This window comes from Trichosurus vulpecula, chromosome 4 (assembly GCF_011100635.1).
Source record: "Trichosurus vulpecula isolate mTriVul1 chromosome 4, mTriVul1.pri, whole genome shotgun sequence".
NCBI lineage: Eukaryota > Metazoa > Chordata > Mammalia > Diprotodontia > Phalangeridae > Trichosurus > Trichosurus vulpecula.
Genome location: NC_050576.1, coordinates 182,913,318 through 182,936,463, shown reverse-complemented (window position 1 = coordinate 182,936,463; position 23,146 = coordinate 182,913,318). Strand labels below are relative to the sequence as shown.

General features: G+C 47.2%; 1 protein-coding gene across 1 annotated transcript; it reads right to left on the bottom strand.

Annotated features, from left to right (window-relative positions):
• Window positions 1–572: 572 nt before the first annotated feature.
• On the bottom strand, window positions 573–21,754 carry HAP1 (huntingtin associated protein 1; the record flags this gene model as incomplete). The annotated part of the gene is made up of 16 exons (XM_036755611.1): window positions 573–1,554; window positions 1,726–1,828; window positions 2,945–3,145; window positions 3,494–3,783; window positions 4,384–4,545; window positions 5,879–5,949; window positions 6,230–6,367; window positions 7,980–8,054; window positions 8,324–8,454; window positions 11,291–11,369; window positions 11,642–11,750; window positions 12,995–13,095; window positions 13,353–13,469; window positions 14,596–14,672; window positions 20,182–20,370; window positions 21,667–21,754. Coding segments are annotated over 16 exons (2,331 nt in total), but the record flags the coding sequence as incomplete, so codon positions are not given.
• Window positions 21,755–23,146: the final 1,392 nt, after the last annotated feature.

The following is a 23,146-nucleotide window of genomic DNA, read 5'->3' as shown; positions in this document are numbered from 1 at the left end:
GGGAAGCAATCCCCCAAAAGGTCATGCACAGAGTGACAAAACCAGGATTTGATCTGAGGTCTCCTGACTCCAACTCTAGCATTCACTACACTGCTGGGGTGGGGAACAAATTTATTCTGTGAAGTTTGGGTTCAGTCACAGGGCTGCACCTGAGAACCTAGAGGGCCAGATGCGGCCTCGAGGCTACAGGTTCCCCAGCCCTGCACTACATCACGCAAAATTAAAGACATACTCAAAATTCCCCCAATTGTTCTTCCTCTTTCCTTCCCCCTTCCCCCTCCAAAAAAAGCCACACTTACCTCTCTAAAGGAACAGAAATCTATGAGAGATTGGGTAGTAAAAAACATACTAGATTAGGGATTCTGGAGCTCCATAACTATGCCACCAAATCTCTCAGTGGGTGACCTGAGCTTCGGCTTCCTCCTCTAGCCAATGCTGGAAAAGGAGTTCTCATCTATTTAAGGGCCCTCCAAGCTTCAAGGTTCTATAAGTCTAGTAAGAATTCCTTCCCTCCCCTTTCACCATCTCCCCAAACCATTCACTCCCCAGAGAGACAGAATTCAGGCAGTCACTAAGATCATATCGTTTATTGCATGGCCCTGAGCCACACTCCACAAGGAGGCAGAACTCAGATGAGTTTAATGAGCATCCATATGGTGTTTGCAAGGGGTCTTGGCTACCTCTCCCCAGCAGTGCACATGTAAAAAGTGATGGCTTTTAGAGCAGAAAGCTTTAAAAAAAAAAACAGGGCAGTGGGTAGGGAATCCAGGGGGCAGGAACTTAGGCTCATACTATCTTACATTATTCACAGGTAAGAAGACTCAGGACAATGACCTCCTCACCACAATAATATATTAACCTCTATTTACAACTGAGACTAAGCTGGTAGGGGGAGGGAGGAAGGGTGTACAGGGCAATGAAGTACCAGGTCCTCGAAAGTGCATGTGGCAAGTGGAGACATGAGGTGGGACTCGGGCTGTGGGGGTGGGGTGTATGTGGGGGTTGGGGTAGTTGGAAGGAAGGAGGAAGGGGGTCCAAACTCAACTTCAGCTGCCTCTCAGCAACAGGATGAGGGCAATGGCAAGGGATGAGGCAAGAGATGCACCCTGCCTCCCCAACAAAAACACACTCAAGGCATACTTTCTCAGCACCAGTCAACCTGTCCCCTGTCTGGGGGCTGGGCCAGGGTCAGGGGGCTCTCGAGCCCCCACGTGCCATCCCTTTGAAGCCCCTCTGGCCACCACACAGTCCAGTCCCAGCTGCCGTAGCTTCTGTACCAAATTGACGCTGAAGCCGTTGGTTCTCTCCTGGCCAACCCTCCTCCCACCCCATCTTGATATCCCCCACCCATCTTGATGCCGTTCTCTGGCTAGACCAAAGCTTCCCAGAGGCCAGCCTCTCCAGCCAGGAACCAGGGATGGAAACAATGTGGGCTCAGTGATGGCGGAGATGCCCTGTTCCTTCAGAAGAGAAAGCAGGGGCTGGGGAGGCGGTGGGTGGATGGGGCTTATGCCCTCTGCGGGACTGCAGCAGGGGGTGGCAGAATAGCAAAGGCTGGAGAAGAAAGAGAAAAGAGGGGAGAAGAACTGGTGAGTTGAAATAACAAAGAAGCCCTACTGGGGTAGAAGTAGGGGGAAGAGACAGGAGAGCCCCCATCGATGGTGTCTGGAAAGGGTTGGTCTCTGGGATGGAGAAATGAGGTTTTAGAGGCACCAGTTGCCTTACCTGGGGGTGACGAAGGTGACATCGGAGGAGGGGCGGACCAGGCGGCAGGTAGTGATTGTGTAGGTGGCTGGGGTCTGGGGGAGATTGTTAACAGAGTGCAACACTGGAAGGGGACAGGAAATGTGGGATTAACACACACGGGGAGGGGGGATGGGTTGAAGGAAGGAGGAAGGACACACCAGGTGGGGAGGGATGACATTCACATTCCTTTCCCCATGAGCAAAGGTGTCCCTACCCCGCCCTGCTGGCCAGATTCTCACTGAGTCAGCCCACTGATGAAAAGATCAGGGGATGAGAGAGAATGAAGGGGCAGAGAATAGTCATAGCCAAAGGTCAGACAGGACTAAACCCAAATAGGGCTTCTTTCCTCGAGACTTGGCTTAATTGAAACTCACCCCTAACTAATCCACCTGCTTGGCACCACTTCAGCACCAGTGTACTCAGTCTATGACATATTCTCTTGTGCTTTCAATGATTAGCTTTGCCCTGATTCCCCTAGTCATGTCGCCCATGCTCTGCCTCCCCAGCTGGGCTCTATAAGTTGTGCATGAACAGGGCTTTCTACCAGTTCTCCATCCCCCACTCCCACCCCCACCCCCAGAATCCAGCACAGGGAGATGCTTATAGAATGAAAGAACTCAGCAGATGCTTATAGAATGAAAGAACAAGCCATGCCAGGATTGATTTCACGGGAGAGATGATACATGAAGTAGAATCACACAGACATAGGATCAGGCAGACAATAAGACAGACAGGACAGTGCGTGTCAGAAAGGAGAGGCATTGTAGTGTATTGGGCAGGGAGGAGCAGGGAGAGCCCTGGACCAAGCATCAGAGGATGCTGCATTTTCAATAGTGACTTTAAGCACCCAACCTTCAGATCCTCAGTTTCCTCAGCTGTGAATTGGGCATAATATGTAAGATGCCTACCTCACAGTGGTATTGTCAGGATCAAAGTTACAGACATGAAAAGTTCTTTCTACAAAAATGTCAGCTGTTATCCTATTATAAGGCATTATAGGAGAGAGCTCTAAAACCCCTGGCCAGATGTACAAAAGTAACTTTAATGTAGACATTCTGGAGAATAGTGGGAGATGATGGCTTTACCTTCCCTCTCTCCATCTAACATGCTTCTTTCATCTCCCCCTACCCTTTCAGTTGTTCCTGGTTTGGATTTTATTTGGGAAAGTGGTGGAAGAGAGAAAGGAGGTCTGACTCACATAGGGGATGGGCCTTATCCTGGGCCGGAGGAGCCTTCTCCTCTTCTTCCTCATCTTCTTCAGGGTCCTGAAGACTATATATCTTCTCCACATCCACATCTAGCTGATGGAAATCCTTGGTTAGCACACCAGGTCGAGGATCCAGGATCCCTGCCAGGTGGGGCTGGGCCAGCTGCTGCCAGTGGTGCAGAGTCACCGAGCCTTAGAAGGGAAATGGGGATAAGCATGTATAGACAGGTTACACAACTCTGGCTCTACCACCCTAATCCTGCCCTCCTTCAATCCTCCAGGACAAAAGGTGGCCCAAATGACATCTAAGTCACACACAGGTTAGTGCTTAGGAGGCACGATAATGCACAAAGTAACAAATAGTGTGCAAACATATATGCCAATAAGGTGTGTGAGTTGAGAACCATTGGTGCTGCTGTGGAGATTCCAAGGCAGTGGCAGTGGGAGGCCTCACTGTTCCAGAATGGAAGGGATAGGATTAGGGGTAGGATCCTTACTCTTCTACTCCAGCCCCCCACTTCCTTCTTCACCTCCTCTTACCTTCCAGCGGCTTGACGATCTGCAGTTTGTCAGGCAGGTAGGCAAGGGAGCCCATGGAGAAGATAGAGCCCCCACGGGCATCTGAGCTGCATGACAGAAGGCTCCCACTGGGAGTCAGGACCCCGCTGGAACTCTCAGCATCCCCATCCAGCTTCCCCAGGATTGGCTCGGCTACCTGGGCCTCCTGCCAAGCTGCCAGCCGCTGCAGGGCCAGTGCCAGGTCCTGGCTCCCAGGGGTGCCTGGGCAACCCACCTTCTTCTCTTCTTCCTCCCCAGAGGCCTCTTCCAACCTAAAAGAAGCAGGAGCCAAGTGAACTCACCTGTACCTCTTCCCTGACCCACTCCACCATGCCAGACCCTGAGGGCACACCCACGCCAAGAGTCACTAGTGCTGCCCAAGAAGGATGGCAGATATCAACCGGTTAGCTCCCATCACATTTCTGAGAGACAGATATAATATTATTATATTATATATCATATTTCCCCAATTACATAGTAAGACAATTTTTTAACATTTGGGGTTTTTTGGGTTCTGAACTCCAAATTCTCTCCCTCCCTCCCTGCCCCACGCCCCTCCCTGAGACGGTATAGCAATCTGATATAGGTTGTCCCTGCGTAATCATGTAAAACATTTCCATATCCGTCATTTTCTTTAAGGCTCCTTTTAGGCATTCCTTATATTGGGGACAGGAGCACACCAACCACTGCTCTATCTTCGAGAAGGGTTTTTTCTCTACTCCACTTGCTACCTACTTCTCAGGCCATTCCCACCATCCATCACCACTGTCCTTCCCACCCTGGTTCCAGGGTCCTCAAGCCCTGCTTTAACCAAACCATTTGAATTTGCCCATCAGTCTCTCCTTTCTGCATCTCCCATGCCAGGTACTTACAAATGAGAGCGATCCGAGTGGTGGCGGTTTGTAGTGGGGCTGCCAGATGGACTGCCAGCCACAGAGGGTGGAGGAGACCCAGGGAGGCGATGGAGCGAGCCTGACCGGGACCTACTGCCCTGGTTCACAGCCTTCACTGTGTCAAACACCCGGCGCAGGTTCCTTAGGGGAAAAGGATGCAAAGTTACAAGATCACCTTAGTAAACACTTGCTATGCCAGGCAGAGGAAGGCAGACAGAGTTGGGCATGGCAAGAAAAGTTATGGCCTATCGATGCCTTTTCTGCTGACTCAGAAGAGAAAGGGCTGAAACGACCTTGGCTAAATGTTCCCCATACCTGCAACGTTTAAGCGAGATCATTCCAGGCATGAAGAACAGCCAGGGCAAAAGGCACAGAAGTGGGAACTAGAGTAGCCCATTTGGGAAGAATTGTAATGCGTTACATAGATTACTATGACTATAACATCTACTCACGATAACTCTCCCTTGGGAGGAGCAGGTTTTATTTTGTATGTTTTCGGGGATACCGAAAAGGACCACTTTCCTCCTTAACCCTCCATGACCCTGCCTCCTACAGACCCATAACCACAATTTCTTTACCAAGTGACAAAGCCATCATCACCAGTGCAAGAATGCAAATGTTGCTGGGAAAGGAAAAGGTGCCCGACTTATAATGAGGTAAAAAGGATTTCGTGTAAGTCTTTCTCTGATGCCACATCATAGTCTGGTGGCACCCCTTAAAGGTGATTGATTGCTAGCAGAACACAGACACCCTTTAAACGGTCTTCACGAGAGACAGCCCACCACCTGAGCCTCAGCCTTGCTCATGAACAGAAAGTTGGTTGCTCGGCAAAGATATTTTTTCCTCCACAAGAATAACTCGTGATTTGGATGAGATAGCCTCTCAGGCCCTTCCAGCTCGCAGTCTAGGCAGAGAGGTGGCACAGTGAATAGAGCGCCAGGCCTGGAGTGCGGAAGACCCAAGTTCAAATTCAGCCTCAGACTTTTACTAACAGTGTGATCCTGTCTGCCTCAGTTTCCTCATGTGTAAAATGAGCTGGAGAAGGAAATGGCAAACCGCTCCAGGATCTCTACCAAGAAAACCCCAAATAGGGTCACAAAGAGTTAGACAGGACCAAAAGACTGAACAACAAAATGAAGATCTTCTGCCACGGCTTACAATGGACTAAGCCCTCTGTCAGCAGAGGAAACACTAGTTAGCCAACAAATAGTAAGTGACGTGCTTACTGTGTGCCAAGAACTATGTATTGGAGAAAGACCAGAACTTTGAAATGTTGTCTCCTCAAACGCATAGAAGGAGCTCAATTCATTTCCCAGGTGTTGAGGGAAACAGAGAAAGAATAGAGTGTACTGGAAGGGAAGGGAGGGGAGGGAAAGGGCACGTGACATTGTGTTGGGGGGAGGGGAGGTGTAATTGGAAAGCTGGAGACAAACTTCAGTTTGTTACAAGAACCCACCCCAGCTCCTCAGTTTACCTGTAATCAGAAGACAAAGGACTCTCAGTTCCCTTTCTCATTGTCCCTTTGATCTCTGCAGCCAAGGAATCCTGAAGATGTGAGAAAGACCCCTCCCAGAGATCAGAGGAGAGGCAAGCATATGGAAATTTATCTTGCTTAACTATGTTTGTTTCAAGGGTTTCATTTCCATTTTCAATGAGGGTGGGGGGAGAAAAAGAAACGATTGATCATTGAAAAAATTAATTTAATTAAAATTTATTGTTATTATTAAAAGTTGTTAATTTAATTAAAAAAATACTGGCTGTGGGCATTCTCCCTACTAGCTGTGATCCTGGGAGGAGGAGGAAGATGTATGCACTATGTGCTCACCAATGGCAGGCTATACATGCTGTTATGGTGGCTGATCGTGCCAGTGGGCAGGCTTTGGAGACGGAGTTTTTTAAGTTCTTCCTGGGCTTCATTCAGCAATCCATCACACTCAGCATATTTTTCTTGCAAGTCTTGCACCTGTGGACACCACAGGCACTGTCAGGACCCTGGGAGGGTTCCCTACGTGCCCCACCCCCGCCTCTCCATCCTCCCCTTAGACATCTGAGTAAGCTGGTGTATTCATTTGCCACTGTTGAAGACCTTTCACTCTAAAAGGCTTGGCTTTCAAGACTTGGGATAAGAAGGCAGAGAAAAGGAACAGGGAAATTGAAGACTGGACTGAGAAGCAATAGGTCTAAATTGCCCTATGACCCTGACCAATAACTTCATCCTCTCTGGGTCTCAGGTTTCATCTGTAATATGATGAGGCTAATATCCGCCATGGGCCACAATTAAGTTTTTAAAAGCCCAGGTTAGAACCACAAAGACCAAGAGATATGGAGAATTCAGAAAAACATAGTAAGTCTTGTATGAACTGACACATTCATTCAACATACATGTAGTATAAGAAGTGCGAAGTACCTACTAACGTGCCAGGATGAAGAAAATAGAATGAACCACCATGACAATCATGAGGCAGGTCAAATACCAGGGACCAACCTGATTCCAAATTAAATCAACCCATTCATATCATTTATAGTCTGAGAGTAGTCTGAAGCTCAGAAGGTCATGGTCACAAGCCTAGTGTCAGAGGGGATATTTGAATCTGATCTTCCTGACTCCAAGCCCAACACCTTCTCTATGAAACTACATTGTTTCTCCAATTCCAAAGAACAAATTAGTTAAAGCACATCCTTTCTGTCAAAAGAACCACAAAAATGGAAAGTCAAATGGGTTGTCTGTTGCACATACTTAATTGTTTTATTTAACTGTCTTTCTGTACGAAGATATTATGCGGCGGGTGGGGAAATTGAGGAATCTGAGAAGTGACGTATCAAAGCAAAGAATATGAAAACTTTTAAATAATTAAAAAGTCAGGGTTATATATACACTCACTCATAATCAATTTGGTTTAAGCTTTCTTTATTTTTATCTTTTCTTGTTCATATTTAAATACTTATGCTTTCCCTTGGGAGGGTGGAGGTGGGAGCAGGGAGTAGCTGCCACATTATGGTGGCACCAGATCTATGATTTCATTGGTATGGGGGGAATTCCTGGTGAGGAAACACCCTCAGTAAATGCAGACTAGACACTCATCTGTAACTTAGTCTTAGAAAGTTGCCTGAAAATGTCAGGAGCCAAGGCCAAACACATTCTACTATATGTCAGAGGCAAGATTTCCTGACTCCAAGGCTAGTCCCTCAACCCACCCTGATACTACTTCCTTTATTTGTTGATAACAGGTAAAACAAAGTTTATTGGTTGGATGGCTCCCTTGTTTTTTGTTTTGTTTTTTTTTTTACGTGGGAACAAAATTCAAGAGAAATGCCCAGTAGAAAAAGATCAGAGGGTAACATTGAAGTAAACAAGACAGTAAATAATGTTAGATATTAACTTGCTAAACCAGCTCAGAGTTTTGTATTTTTTTTAAGGTTTGTATGAATGGTTTTGTTGAAAGCTGCCAAATTTAGGGAAAAAGTTAATAAGATGAGGAGTTTGGATAGATGCTCCGTTGTCTTCCAGTTTGTAAGATACTCTTTGAATCTGAGGGGTCAGAAACAAGAGGCAGATGAGAGGAAGGGGGTCTCACCTCTGTCCGAAGTTTCCTCTGGGCCTCTTTGGCTGATGCCAGGTGCTGCTGGAGCTCTTCCATCTCTGTCCCATACTGGAAAGCAACTACGAGTTGTCACCACCTGGAGCCAACAGCTACCATCCTCTCCACCACCACCACCACTAAGGTGTCCTAGGACCACCATAGTCCCTGTGCTTAAGAACCATCACCTCATCCCCAAGGTCCCTGAGTCTCTGGGTACCGACTGCCCTATCTAAACAGATTGCAAAGCTCACTACTAGGAATGCGATCTCCCCCTGAAAGGCTATTTGAAGCAAGAGGAAGGGCTAATCCCCCAAGGAGAGACTAGGAGCATTACTCACCGCCCGGCACCGCTGCTGGAGCCCCACAATCTGGGCCAGGAGCACGCTGATCTCCTCCTGTTGACGGGCCTGGTCCTCTGTTTTTCGGGCCAGTTCCTCTGTCAACATAGCTACCTGTTGGCTCACCTCCGCTGTGGGTAAGGGGGAAAATAGGAAGGAGATGTCTCTCCCAACTTCCTCTGAAAATAAAGCCCTAACTCCCAACTCCCAGCTGACATAAGTGACATTGATATAGTTAAGGTATGCAAAACAGTTTATGAATATATTAGCTCACTTGAGCCTCACAGCCCTGTGAGATAGGCAGGTAGGTGGTGGAGTAGATAGAGTCCTGGGCCTGAAGTCAGGAAGACTCATCTCCCGAGTTCAAAATCTGGCCTCAGACACTTAATAGCTGTCTGACCCTGGGCAAGTCACTTATCCCTGTTTGCCTCAGTTTCCTCATCTGTAAAATGATCTGAAGAAGGAAATGGTAAACCACTCCAATACCTTTGCCAAAAAAAAAAAACACCCAAACGGGGGTCAAGCAGAGTTGGACATGACTGAACAGCAACAAACTAAGGCTCTAAAGGAAAGCAACTAGAAAAAGTCAGAAACAGGATTTGGACACGGGTTTCTAGAACTCTCCCCTCACCCCCATCAAATTTCTCTTAAGCAGTTCCCTAGTCTCTCCTTTGTTCCTATTGTTCCCTTCCTCGTGTTTTATTTATCTATGTTCACACCATAATCTGCCTGGCAGAAAGAAAAATCCTTGAGATCAGATACTTTTTCATTTTTGTCTTTATATCATCAGCACCTAAAACCTTGCCTATACCTATACATACATGTATTTTTTAAATAAAAGTTTGGAGGTTTGTAGGAGAAGCAGCAGGAGGTTGTTTCTCAACTCTGTCTTCCAAATTCAAGCCCTGCCTCCTCCATGAATAGGCCAGCCCCCTCTGTCAGTCAGTCACCAATCAACAAATTTATTGGGCGTAGCCTACTATGTGTCAGGCACCATGCTAAATGCTGGAGATAAAAAGAAAGGTCAAAAGCCACCAGTCCCTACCCAAAGAGCCCACAGTGGAATGGAGGCGGCAACATGGTAAGTACAAACAGTAAATATACAGAATCAACTGGAGATAATCTCAGTGAGAAGACTAAGATTAAGGACTGGAAAAGGCTTCTTGTAGAAGCTAAGACTTTCGCTGAGACCTGAAAGAAGCCAGAGGCAAATATTCTCACTGAAACCCTTAACAAAGCATCATTTGGCATTGGGCCCTTTCTCTCTTCTGTGCATGATAGTTTTGTTTCCTCAGCTAAAAAAAAAAAAAAAACCGGAAGGGGCTCGTGGCGCTTGGGGTATAGTCTGTTTCCAAAACATCCTTGTTGTCTGATTAGATCTCACTGTCACAGTGCTGGTGAGGAGCTCAGCTCCACCCCCATAAAAAAAAAAAAATTAGAGATCAAAAAAAGAGGAAAAAGGACCTCACGTGTACAAAAATATGCACAGCAATTCTTTTTGTGGGTGCAAAAAAATTGGAAAAGAAAGGGGTGCCCATTAGTTGGGCAATCACTGCACAAATTATGACATATGAATGTAAAGGATACTATGGTGCCATAAAAAAAATAATGAAGGGGATGATTTCAGAGAAGTTTGGAAAGACTCATGCCATGAACTGATGAAGCGTGAGGTGAGCAGAACCAGGAGAACAATTTGTACAACCACGACAACCACATTGTAAAGATAAAAAACTCCAAAGGACTTAAGAACTGATCATGCAATCACCAGCCATTCTTCCAAAGGAACTATGATGAAGCATGCTGCCCACCTCCTGAGAAAGAGGTCATGGACTCAGGGAACCAAACGGAACATGCATCTTTTTGGACATGGCCAACACAGGAATTTGCTTTTGCTTGATTCCTGCACATTCGTTAGGAGAGTTTTGTTGTGTTTTTGTTTTTTTCCCCAATTTGGGGGCAGGGAGAGTGAAAAAGAAGATGTGGAAAGGAAAGAAAAGAGATTTTTGTTAATAGAAAAAAAAAATTAAATTAAAAAAAATTTTTAAAGAGAGGGAAAGTTTGAGATGTGAGGTAAAGATCCTCCCCTGATTTCTGGGAGAAAATTGGAGGGGACCACAAGACAAATAGAAAGAGAACTGGGCCTGGAGTCAGAGGACCTGACTGCCTCCTGCCATTGCCACTTACCAACTGCCTAACTTGAGACAAGGCCTTTAAATTCTGAGCCTCAACGTCCTCACCTGTAAAATGGGGATAATGGTCCTTTCACAACCTACCTTGAAGGGTAGTTTCAAAGACCAAATGAAAGGAAGTCTGTGAAAGCTTTTTATAAACTATCAAGCCCTCTGTAAATGAGCTATCACCAATGATAATAATGATGATGATAATGATCGCTATAAGATAATAATACACGGCAGCTCGTTGGCAAAGTGGACAGAGTGCCGGGCCTGGAGTCAGCAAGACCCGAGTATAAATGTGGCCTTACACACTCCCTAGCCGTGTGACCTCGGGCAAGTCACCTAACCCTGTTTGCCTCAGTTTCCTCATCTGCAAAATGATCTGGAGAAGGAAATGGCAAACCACTCTAGTATCTTTGCCCAGAAAACCCCAAATGGGGTCATGAAGAGATGGACATGACTAAAAACTAAACCACAGCTACAGTAACAATACGATAATAGGGGGCATTCATAAAGTGCCTTCTCATCTGATCTTCACAACCACCGTGTGAGGTAGGCACTGTTACTATCCTCATTTTACAGATAGGCAACTGAGGCCAAAAGAGGTGAAATGATTTACCTAGTAAGCATCTGGGTAAGATCGGAACTCAGGTTTTCCCCACTCCAAGTCCAGCATTCTACCTAGCTGCCAAAGAATGGTCAAGAGGAGGGTACTATAACCCAGGGAGGGGCAGCTTGGTCACCTCCCAGGCAGAGCCTCCCAGCCCCCACGCCCAGCTTCTGTGCCACATACAGAACTGCTCCACACAATCCAACATCAGCTGCTGCTCCTGGTCCTCATACTGGCAGGTCTCCGTGACGATGCTGGTGGCCTGGAAGAAAGAGGAGGTAGAAGAAGCGCGTGAACGCTCCATCACCACCGCCACCACCAGCTGATACCATTGCACCACCTAGCTTCCTCATCTGAGAGTCTCCTATATTAAGTCCCTGTCCCTATGGTGTGCATGTTTAGGGGAGTTTGAGTAGCAACAATAGGAAAAACAAACCAAAAACCCCCTCAAAACTAGCTAGCTGCTCTCTACTCCTCCCCAGCAGAAGCAAAGCAATCTGTTCTCCCTGGCTAGAATAAAGCCCCTTTTCCCACCTCCAGCCTGAGCTGCTGGTTCTCTTCCTCCAGGCCCTTCAGCTTCTGTTGCAGGGTGTCCAACTGGATACAATGCTGAAGAGAAACTGAGGAATCACAATGGCGGAGTCTGGTTCGTGAGGGGAGATAGAGAGGAAGAGAGGGGAAGAAGATCAGAGAAGGGAAAGTGATGAGGAGGGGCCCTCTAGACCACACATTCACTCACTCACTCACTGTTTCTCTCTCTCCCCCTCTCTTTCGCTTTCTCCTTATCTTTCTCCCCCTCTGGCTCAGAATATAGAGATCTAGCCTTTTGATGGTAGAAAACCTCGGGGTTAGAGATGCTAGTTGATTTATGACTACCCTTAGTATACTGGCTAGGGCAGGCCTCAAAATACAGCTAGTTTCAAGTCCCAATCTACACTGAAGGGAGTTTCCACATCTGTTGTTGTCATCCAGTCATTATCAGTAGGATCTGACTCTTCATGACCCCATTTGGGGTTTTCTTGGCAAAGATACTGGAGTGGTTTTGCCATTTCCTTCTCCATCCAGATGCAGAAACTGAGGGAAACAGAGTTAAGTGACTTGTCCAGGGTTACACACCTAGTTGTCCGAGGTCACATTTGAACTCAGGTCCTCCTGACTCCAGGACCAGCATTCTATCTGCTGTCCCACTTAGCTTCCTTATCTGAGAGTCTCCTATATCAAGTCCCTGTCCCTATGGCATGTTTAGGGAAGTCTGACTAGCCACAAAAGGGGAAAAAAAAGCTAGCTAGTCCAATTTCTTCCTTTCACAGATAAGGAAATCAAAAACCCAGAACCTGTCCCAAGTCCCAAGTATCAGAGGCGTGACTTGAACCAATGTCCTTTGATTCCAGACTAGATGTTGGAAGACATAAGATCTGATACCAATTCTGCCATTAACTCATAATGAGACCATGAACAAGTCACTTCCTTCTGTGGGCCTTCATCTCTTCCTTGGTAAAACGAGAATTTATTTACTAGATGTGTGACCCTGAGAAAGTCATTTAACCCCTGTTTGCCTCAGTTCCTCGTCTGTAAAATGGGGAGACACTGGAGAAGGACATGGCAAACCACTCTGGTATCTTTGCCAAGAAAACCCCATGGACAAAGAGTCTGACACAACTGAACGACTGAACAACAAAATGAGAATTAGACTAGATTGGTCTCTAAGGTCCCTGCCAGATCAGATATTTTCTGCTCAATGATTCTAGCTTGGGGTAGGGTGGAGAGAAGGGATCCCAGTGATTTCAACTCTCAGACATCCCATAAGCCCCTCCTGGATCATCTGAACCTGATATGATGAGGGCAGCATGGGTACAGAAGAGAAGGGTCCAGGGCCAAGGAACTCACGGAGTAGGGGCAGCGCTGGAGGGCTCACTTTCCTCAACAGTGTCTGTATAGAGGTGGAGGAGATTGTCACGCATAGCCACTTCATGCCGAAGCTGGGCAATCTGGGGTGAGTGGAAGAGAAGAAGTATGAGGATAACGTGAGGGATAACCTAAAACTTTGAGTTGGGGGGCAAGGGTGGACCCCAGTGATTTGGGGATGGATTACAAACCAGGGCAAAAAGATAGTGAAGGAGACTAGCAGACTTCTCTTCCTGAAAGGTCTGCTGCCCGAGGAGTGAGGGGTGCAGTAAGAGGATACCCTTAGGAGAAGGGGGCACAGAGAGCCTGCTGGGGAGGGCCTAGACCTTGGGCATTTTACCTCCTCCCTGGCGAACTCCAGCTGCTCTTCCAGTAACTCATTCTGCTTAGACAAGGAACAATTCTGTTTCAGCAGAGATTGGCCAATCCGAGCTGCCAGCTCCAAGTCCCGTTCTTTCTGCAGGCCAAGGAAAGAGAGAGAGGGGGAAAAAAGGTCTTTATGGGTTCAACTAGCCATTAGGGTGATCCAGGGGAGTTAGAGGGGTGAGGAATGCTTCCCACAAGACCAAGTATCACCTGAGAAGATGCCTATGGGGGCCCTTCGGGTTCAGACTGACTGGGGAAGGCAGAATGGCCTAATACAGAGGTTATTATAGTGTGGAACTCCACTCCCCAAGGGCCCCCCCAAGACCCTTTCATAATTCCGAGGTCAAAACTATTTTCATAATAATGCTATAATGTAATTTGTCCATTAAAATACTCCTTTTTCTAACTACCTATCTGTGTGAGACCACATTTTCTTCATATACTTCAACCAAAACAACGTCTGGATTGAAATGAACGCAGCAGATAAAAGAATCCAGCTGTCTTCTATGAAGCCAGACATTAAAAAGATTTGAAAAATAGGAAAAACAAAGTCACTCTTCTCATAATTGGCTTTTATTGGGGGAAATATAGTTATTTTTCATAAAAATGTTATGTCAACATGTAATGGGTTTTAAAAATTTTAATGAATAAATATGAAACGTTTTATCTGTTTTAATTTTTAATATAGTAAATATTGATGGATATGGCCCTTACTAACAAAAACCCTTTGGAGTTCTCAATAATTTTTGAAAGCGTAAGGGGGTCCTGAGACCAAGAAGTTGGAGAACCACTGGTCTAATAGAAAGTGCCCTAGGTTAGGAACCAAGAAACCTGATCCACCTAGCTCTGCCCCAGACTTGCTATGTGCCCTTAGGGCAAACCTGCTTCTCTGGTCCTGCTTTCTCTTCTGTTAAGTGAGGCGGTTGGATTTAAAAATTGCTGAGGCTCTTTACAACTCTAACATTCCATAAGTCTATTCCCTCCAGTACCCTTTGCCTGACCCCACCACCTCATCCAACAGATAGCCAGGGACCCAGAAAGGTGACACACCGGCGGGAAGACCATAAGAACAAGACCCCTCTTTCCCCCGGCAAGCTTTTGGAACTGAAAATAAGGTTTGGTCCCTACCTGATGTACTGGGGCATGGAAGGGTGGTGGAAAAAATCAAGGTAAAGCAAAGTCATTACCAGGGCAAAAACATCCTAGGGGATAGTCACCTCTTCCAGTAGGCTGGTCACAGCATCAATATCATGATAGGTCTTGGTAACTTGGCTGACTCTCTCGGAGCAGAGCACTGCAGGGGTTAGGAAGAGAAGTGGTGGGGAGGGAGAAAGAAGGGAGATCCTAGGGGATACCTATCCAGTTTCATCTTTTCTACCCCATTCCCACCTCCCCCTAAAGGAGTTAGAATGCAGATATCAGACATGTGCCTTCACACTACCCCCATAAAATGGCCAAATCCCTTCCAAATAAGCATTCTACATCTGTGCAACAGAGATGAAAACCCCTCCCCACCTCCAAGGGAGATCTGATTTGACCCAGTTTCTCTGGTGGGAGGGGCAGGAAGGGGGGAAGAAGAAAGCCTTGAGCTGCTAGAAGAATGAGTCAATTGCTGGCCCTTCCCCCTCAAAAGTATACGTGAGTGGTCCTCTCCCCCACATCCTCTATTGCTCTTCTGGGCTTAAACATTTTTGGAAGAGGAAGGATATATCAAGGTGCTTCAGTTTGCCTGGGTCTCCAGTTGCCCAAAAGCATAGATGAGTTAGGAGATTAGACTGGGGCTGGGGGATGCGTAGACCTGCACGTCCACTTGGGGTGAGACAACCTTCCTTCTCAGCCTCCAAGAATTAGAGCCTTCCAGGTCCCCTGTCAAGCTCATCAACCTCTAATTGGTACTAATTGCCGCATAAGCCTCATTAATTAGGAGCCCCTTGACCTGAGCACAGCCTTTCTTCTCATCCCCCTTCCTAAAATTGGGGGGTGGGGGATGTCCATTGGAGTAGTGGGGAAAAGAAGGTTCTGTGCCATCTCTTACACTAGAGACCTCTGCTGAGATCTGGCTATTCTCTCCCCCTCACCATTTCTCAGCTTTGCTCCCCAACTACATGGAGAAGGAAAGAAGACAGGGATTCTCTTAGCCCCAATCAGGGCCCGAACTCAAGGCAAAAGTCCCCTTCCCATCTATGCCACGAAGCGGGAGGGGGCGCGGGGTGAGAAGAAAAGCCAACCTGACCTAGATAGAAGACCCCTCTCCTCCCTCCTTCCCTCTCCAGTAATTATAAAGAAAACAGCAGAATGAAAATGACTAAGCAGCAGATTTGGGCTTTCTTAATGTCCAGCTCCGAAGGACCCACAGTGAAAGCACGTTCCCCAGCCTAGACACTGAGCCTGCTTTACTCAGGATTTGGGGGTGGGGGCGGGGAGAAGAAAGATGGGAGGGAAGGGAAAGGAAGCTAGAGATCTGCTGCTGGGGGGCGGGAGGGGGGGATGGGGAGAGCCAAATAGTCCCGACAGAAGACAAAAAGGGGCAGACGGGTCCAGGGAGAGGGATGAATACAACTAGAAAAACCCCAGTTAGGGACAGGGGACAGATGAATAGAGGTCGCACAGAAGAGGTAGATGCTAGAGGGAAAAAAAAATAAGCACCTATCAAGCGCCTACTATGTCCAGGCACTGTACTAAGCTCTTTACAAATATCATCTCATTCGATCCTAACAACTCTAACCCTAAAGGACTCAAGATACCCGAGACTGCGGACCTCGAATGGGAAGGGACAGGTGCCAGCCAAAGATGCGCATTCCTTGGGCATCTTTACCCCATCCCACCCCGGTCTCCCTGCTCGAGACTCCTGGGTCCCCGTTACCTTCCTCCAGCTCTCGGATGAGCAGTTCCGAGGCTCTCTCGGGGCCCGTCCCCCCGGAGCAGTACGCAGCCGGGCTGCTCCAAATTCCTACTGTCACCGGACCCTCCATGTCCGTGGCCACGCGGGCCAAAAAGAACTAGAGTCACGTCCCCGAGAAGGATCGGGGGTGGGGCGGCCGAGAGACTGCAAAAGCGGACGCGCTGCGCGGGGACCCTCTAGCTACCCGGACGCCCACCCTCCAGTCCCCTAGCCCGGACTCCGCAGCCCGCAGCCTTGCGCTCTCTATTTATAACCTGCGTCTTGTTTATAGCACCTGGCTGAGCCATATCACGTGATGGGGAGGGGATTGGGCTGAGGGGGTTGTGCAAAGGGAGGCAGACCAGGCTTTAGCAGAGAGTTAGTTATCATTGTTCCCGACAGGGACCACACTGGGATCCTCCATATAGGGAGATGAGAAGGGTGGGAGCAAGGCAGAAGGGGCAGGGTGAGGGGCTTGAGAAGATTTCTTCGGGATTTAAGGCAGATGCTGCCTTGCCCCTCCCTCCACTTTGGTCTCCCTCCAACTCTCTCGGCAGAGTGGTTTAGCCCAAAGCAGCACAGTCTGGGTTTGCAGGTGCAGAGGATGCCTGGGTCCTTCCCTTACACGACTCTCCTCCAAACGGGCGCAGGCGCGCACACACACACACACACACACACACACACACAGGCGCGCGCGCACACACACACACACACACACACACACACACACACACGGGACCAATCATCAGATCACAGATTTAGAGCTGGGAAAGACCTCAGAGGCCATCTAATCCAAGGGTGGGGAACCTGCGGCCTAAAGGCCACATGTGGCTTTCTAGGGCCTTGGGTGCAGCCTTTTGACTGAGTCCAAGTTTCACAGAACAAATCCTTTTATTAAGGGGATTTGTGTCGTGCAGTTTGGGTTCTAGTCCCAAAGCCCTCATTTTACAGATCAGGACACCAAGACCCCCTCCAAAGGATGTTGTGACCTATCCAAGGAAGAATCGGAGGCGTGATCTGAAGCCATGGTCTTTGCACCATGAGGCCTCCTGCATGCCTTTTCTTTCCTTAGATCCCCCCCTAAACAGACCTGAAATACAGGGCCAGTTTTGGGGACACATGGAGTAGGGTGGTGAAAAGAGTACTGGAATCAGAATGAAAAGACGTGGTGGCTTTGAAACACAGGATTACAGCTAGGTGACACAGTGAATAGAGCTGGGCCTAGAGTGAGGAAAACCTGAGTTCAAATGTGGCCTTAGAGGCTAGCTGTGTGACCTTGGGTAAGTTACTTAACCTCTGACTTCCTTCATTTTCCTCACCTGAAAAATGAGCATAATGACAACACCTACTTCCCAGGGTTCAAATGTATCAAATGAGATAATTATAAAGTACTTAGCACAGTGCCTGGCACATAGTAAGCAATATATAAATGTTACTCAGGTCTCCCCCTTTGTTCCTCTGTAAAATAAGGGAGCTCCTCTTAGGTATGATCACACAACCGAGCTGGGGAGGAGAAACAAGGATCGAGGGACATTTTGATGCTAAGTGGTCAAAGATGGACAGCTAACATTGCTTCTTTTTGTAAGACCGACTGGGTTGGAAGGAGAATGGAGGTAAGGGGGGAGGGGACCAAGGACCAAGAGCAGGAGATTGCAACAAGAGTACAGCGAATCTCGGCCCTGGGGCACTCAACTTGTACTAAAAACAAAACAGACAAACAAACAAAAGGGCTAGGCAGGCTCATATGCCTGTTTTCAGCCTACAAACTCCTATATCCTCAAGGGAATTGGGGAATGTCTCAGTCGGCATCTTTTCCCCTTCAAGACTGCCCTTGCTGTTTACTGTATGTAACCTGATCTGGCCTATATTAAAATGTTGGGGAGGGGACAGTGCTGACAATGTTTTTCCTTGGCCCCAGGCCCTGCCAGAGTCAGGAGGGCACTGGGGCCAAGGACAAGCAGGCCTCTCTCTAGCTCTAATTCTCCCAAATGAGATTTGTGGCTCCACTTGACTTCTTGCAATCAGCTTAAGGGATGGAAAACTTTTCAGCTGCCATGGGGTAACTGGAGCAGCTGAACAGCATCCCCCAGGCTTCCCTAAGGAGTCCCCGTGCTCCACCCCAAACGGTTGTGGGGCCATTGCCTAGGGCTCTGAGTCAGGGCAAGGGGATCTGAAGCATCAGTGGCCACCAGTCAGTCAGGAAAGCGCCGGCGAAACAAAGAAAGGCAAAAACTCAGTCTCTGTCCCTGAGGATTTTACATTCTTAGGGGGAAGACATGTAAACAACTAGGTAGTCGTAAGACATATGCAGAGCAGGTACAGAAGGGACTCTGAGAGGAGAAGGTATTAGCAGCTAAAGGAACTAGGAAAGGCCACCTGGAGTAGGCGGGATTTGCTTGAAGTCTTAAAGGAAGCTAAAGAAACTGGTATATGTTCAAGAATTCCTTATGCGGCTGCCCTGCTTCGGGACTTCTCTGACTGGCTTCTCCACCTTCCCCCATTCACCCACTACCACCACCACCATCACCACCATCACCATTAATGCACATCCCCTACCACTACACACACTTTCTTTCTATTGTATATTATAAGTTCTCCATTAGATAGTAAGCTCCTTGAGGATAGGGTCTTTCTTTTTTGTTTTTGTATTCTTAGCACTTAGCACAGTGCCTGGCACATAGTAGGTGCTTAATTTATATTTATTGATTGAAAGGCAGTCAGGAAAATGAATAGGCATAGATGAAGGGATAGGGTCCCTATGGGGTGAGGACTACACTGACAGAGAGATGCACTGAGCTGGGACTCTCAACTACCCATAAGCCCATCCTCCAGTCCCCAGCCCTGTGCACTCTGTTTATAACCTGCATCATGTTTATAGCCCATTCCTGGCTTGGGGAACCACTAGTACAAAGCAGAAGAGGTTTGAAATGGACTGTGCCTACAGCTGGGCCGATGTTGTTTCAGTGTATGGTGTGTGGAAAAGAACAATAGAAAGAAGGTGGGCTATGAAGATTTTAAATATCAAATAAAGGAGTTTATGTTTGATCCTGAAGGTAAGGGAGAGTTGGCCTTTGGAGTTCAGGGGCAGGAGGGCCTGACATAGTCCATCTAGAACACTGGCAATAAAGAGGTGGGGATGTCCAGTTGTATCCATAGGAATAACTGCCCTTAAGCAGAAGAGTTTGCTCTGGAGATAAATGGAGTTTTAGGACACAGCACCTTTTCCTTTTCATACCTTCCAAGTCTGAAGGGTTCTGGAGGTGTTCTCTGGGCTCCCTGAATAGACTGGGGGGTCCTGGGTTTAATGTACATGGCAGAAGTCCTGGTGGCCCCAACAGGGAAGAGGTGGGGGTCAGACAGTCCCCAGGCTATTACTAAGAGCCTTAAGCTTCTTCTCAGGACTTGGGAAGGGGAGGAGAAAAATAAAGGAGATCCAGTTATGCCTGCTCCCCTGACCTGGAAGGAAGGCTCAGAAAAGGAGATTAACTACCCTCTCCTTCTGTTCAGTCTGACCATCAGGCCAGGCCCTCTCCCTCTTCCCTTAGTGCTGGTCTCAACTCCAACCCCTCTCTAACTCTCCACTCTATCGTCCCTAGAATCCAGCCTGGTTCTCTTCCCAAGGAACTCATAAAGTCAGACATAAAACCAAGATTTGTAAAGCAGTCTTGCAAATAGCTTCCCAGACTCTATCAGCCCAGAACCAGGTCCCACCAGCTCAGGGAGTAGAAAGAACAGAGATTCTCACAATGACACAACCCTATAGGATTGAACATCCTTGAGGGCAATTTTTATTTTTTATATCCTCAGCATCTAATACGGTGCTGGCACATAATAGGTGCTTAATAAATGCCTATCCATTGATCGATTGTTAATTTGAACCAACACAAGTATCTGGGCCCAAGTCTGGCCAACAGGTACTTACAGAAATATTGCAGGGTTTCCTGGATCTGGGTGGGTGTCAGGTGTTGGGAGACATCAGGGGGTACCATTGGAGTCTGAATCCAGTCATGATGTTCATAGCCGAAGACAGAGTCAGCTCGAAGCTTGTAATGGGGCAGCTGCTCCCCAAGAAGGGTGATGATCTCCACCTCAGGCACATCATTACAGAGTTCTGCCAGGATGGAAAAGAGACTCAGGAAGGTGGGGTGCAGCTTGGCAGAGAGAGGAGCATTCACAGAGCCCCAGATTTTTTCCCACCAGGTTGCTGCTGACTCTCTTCCCTCACCCTGATTCCTGGGTATCACTTAGCCCTCCCCCACCACCCTTTAGTTATTACTAATTACAAACAAATTCTGTACAAGTTTCCAAAGTACTTTTTACATCTGTTATTTCATTTAATCTTCACAACAAACCCTAGGAGGTAGGTAGTGGATTTGCCAGGTATAATCTTTATTTTGCAGATGAGGAAACTGAGGCACAGAGACAATTAAATGGCTTGCCTAAGGTAATACAATGAGTTAATGGCAGAGTTGGAACTAGAACCCATGTGTCCTGACTCCTAGTCTGATGTAAGAAATATAAATTCAAGTTTTCATCTGACAATATCCACTGCCTTTGACACTGTTGACCACCTCCTGGATGCTGCCCACTTGACCTCTATGATCCTATTCCCTCCTGGTTCTCTCCTACCTATCTAGAGTTTCCTTCTTAATTTCCTTTCTTGGATCTCCATCCATCTCCCACCTAAAGCATCAATATCCCACAGGGCTATGTCCTCAGCCCTCTTCCCTCTCTACACTTTGTCATCTGTTCCCATTGGTTCAATTACTGCCTCTCCTTTGATGACTCCCAGATCCCATATCTCTATCTCTAGTCCTATTCAGGGTCTCCTGAACCCTGAAGCCCTCCAGGAACCACCAGGAACCCTATTCCCTCCCTATCAGAGATATCCAACTGGATGTCCCATCAGCATTTCAAACTCAAAATATCCAAAATGGAACTCATCATCTCTGCCCCTCTCCACTCCAATCTGCCTCTCCCCTAAACCTTCCTATGTCTATTAAACGTACTTAATAAATGTTTATTTCTTCACCTCTCTGTGCTTCAGTTTATGCATCCATAAAATTGTGATAATATTTATACTACCTTTCTCATAGGGTTGTTCTGGGGAAAGCGCTTTGTAAATCTTAAAATGTTACAGAAATGTAATTATTATTACATAGTTATTATTATTAAAGACATTTATTATTATTATTCTATAATATACATGAGAAAGGCAGTTGCCCCCTACTGCGCTCCACCAAGGCCCCAAAGTATATTCCCCAAGGACAGTCATTGTCTCCCCTGTACCTCTGTCATGGTACCTCATGACAGGGAAATAGACTCCAGAATCCAGTGTTGATCTCTTCCCACCTTTGAAAGCTATTCAATAAACCACCCCCGGCACACACAAGTATCCCCCAATCACCAGTAAGAGTGGTGGCATCACAGAGGGCAGCTGCCTCAGGCACATCCAGGTGTCCCTTTGGGGGGCTCTGCTCATCCAGTTTGGCCAGTCAGAGGGAAAGGCCTGTGTCCATGAGTAGAAGGCAATGGCACTTAGAGGCAGGTGAGGAGCACGGGGAGGCTGCCAGGGTAAGAGTGAGAGAGAAAGGATGATTGGCATCACAGTGGACATGGGCTCCCCTCCCACTGTCCCTGTCTTTGCTCTACAGTAGGGTTCTGGCCTCTGTACTCTCACACTATGGCAAGGTTCTGGACCTAGCATCCTCTCCTGGAGGGGGCTGGAGATTGGAAAAGGGAAGTTTACTTTTCCCACTGTCCCTAGAGCAGAAACAGCCCTGTTCTCATTTGTTTCCCAGCTGCCAAATAGAAAATTTGAGGGAAAAGAAGAAGGGATAACTTATTATAAAACAAAGCTGATTAGTATCATTGGGGCTGTTGGAAAAGAAGCATATTACATCTTTGGTAGAGCTGTGGATTGCTGCAGTCTTGTGGCGAGGGCAATAGTCATGTCTGGACTATTGCAGTAACCTGACGGTTCCTACCTCAAACCTCCCCGGCCTCCATTCAGTTTTGTTGTTGTTTGTTGTTTTGCCAAACAATTAAGGTTAAGTGACTTGCCTAGAGCCACATAGCTAGTAAGTGTCAAGTGTCTAAGGTCAAATTTAAACTCAGGTCCTCCTGACTCCAGGGCCAGTGCTCTATCCACTACGTTACCTGGCTGCCCCTTCTTTTCAGTTTTAAAGTGATCTTCCTGAAGTGCAGATGTGACCATATCACTTCCTCCTTTTCAATAAATGGCTCTTTGTTACCTTCAGGATCAAATATAGAAGGTTCTGTCTGGCTTTTAAAACTTTTCATAAACTGGTCCCCTCCTGTCTTTCCAGTTTTCTTATACTTTACAAACACACACACACACACTCTGTCTCTCTATGTCTGTGTCTGTCTCTCTCTGCCTCTCTGTCTCTCTCTGTGTCTCTGTCTCTGTGTCTCTCTGTCTCTCTCTCTCTCTCCCCTGTGCCATTGAGCCACAGTCCCATGATACTATGACACTAGCCTCCTAGCTATTCCTCAGATAAGACATTCCATCTCCTATCTCCCTCCTGGCATTTTCCCTGGTTATCCCCATGCCTGGAATTCTCTCCCTCCTGGCTTCCCTGGTTTCAGTCAAGTCTCAGTCAAAATCTCAGCTTCTACAAGAAGCCTTTAATGCTAGTACCTTCCCACAGTTGATTATCTCTAATTTATCTTTGTCTATATCTTGTTTGTACATAGTCATGTTGTCCCCCATTAGACTGAAGAGTGAGAACTGTTTTCTTTTTTTTTTTTTACCTTTCTTTAGATCCCCAGGATTTAGTACAATGCCTTACATATAGTAGGTGCTTAATAAATGCTAACTGACTGGCTGAATTAGAAAGCTATGATAATGTAAAGGAGTATTCAGT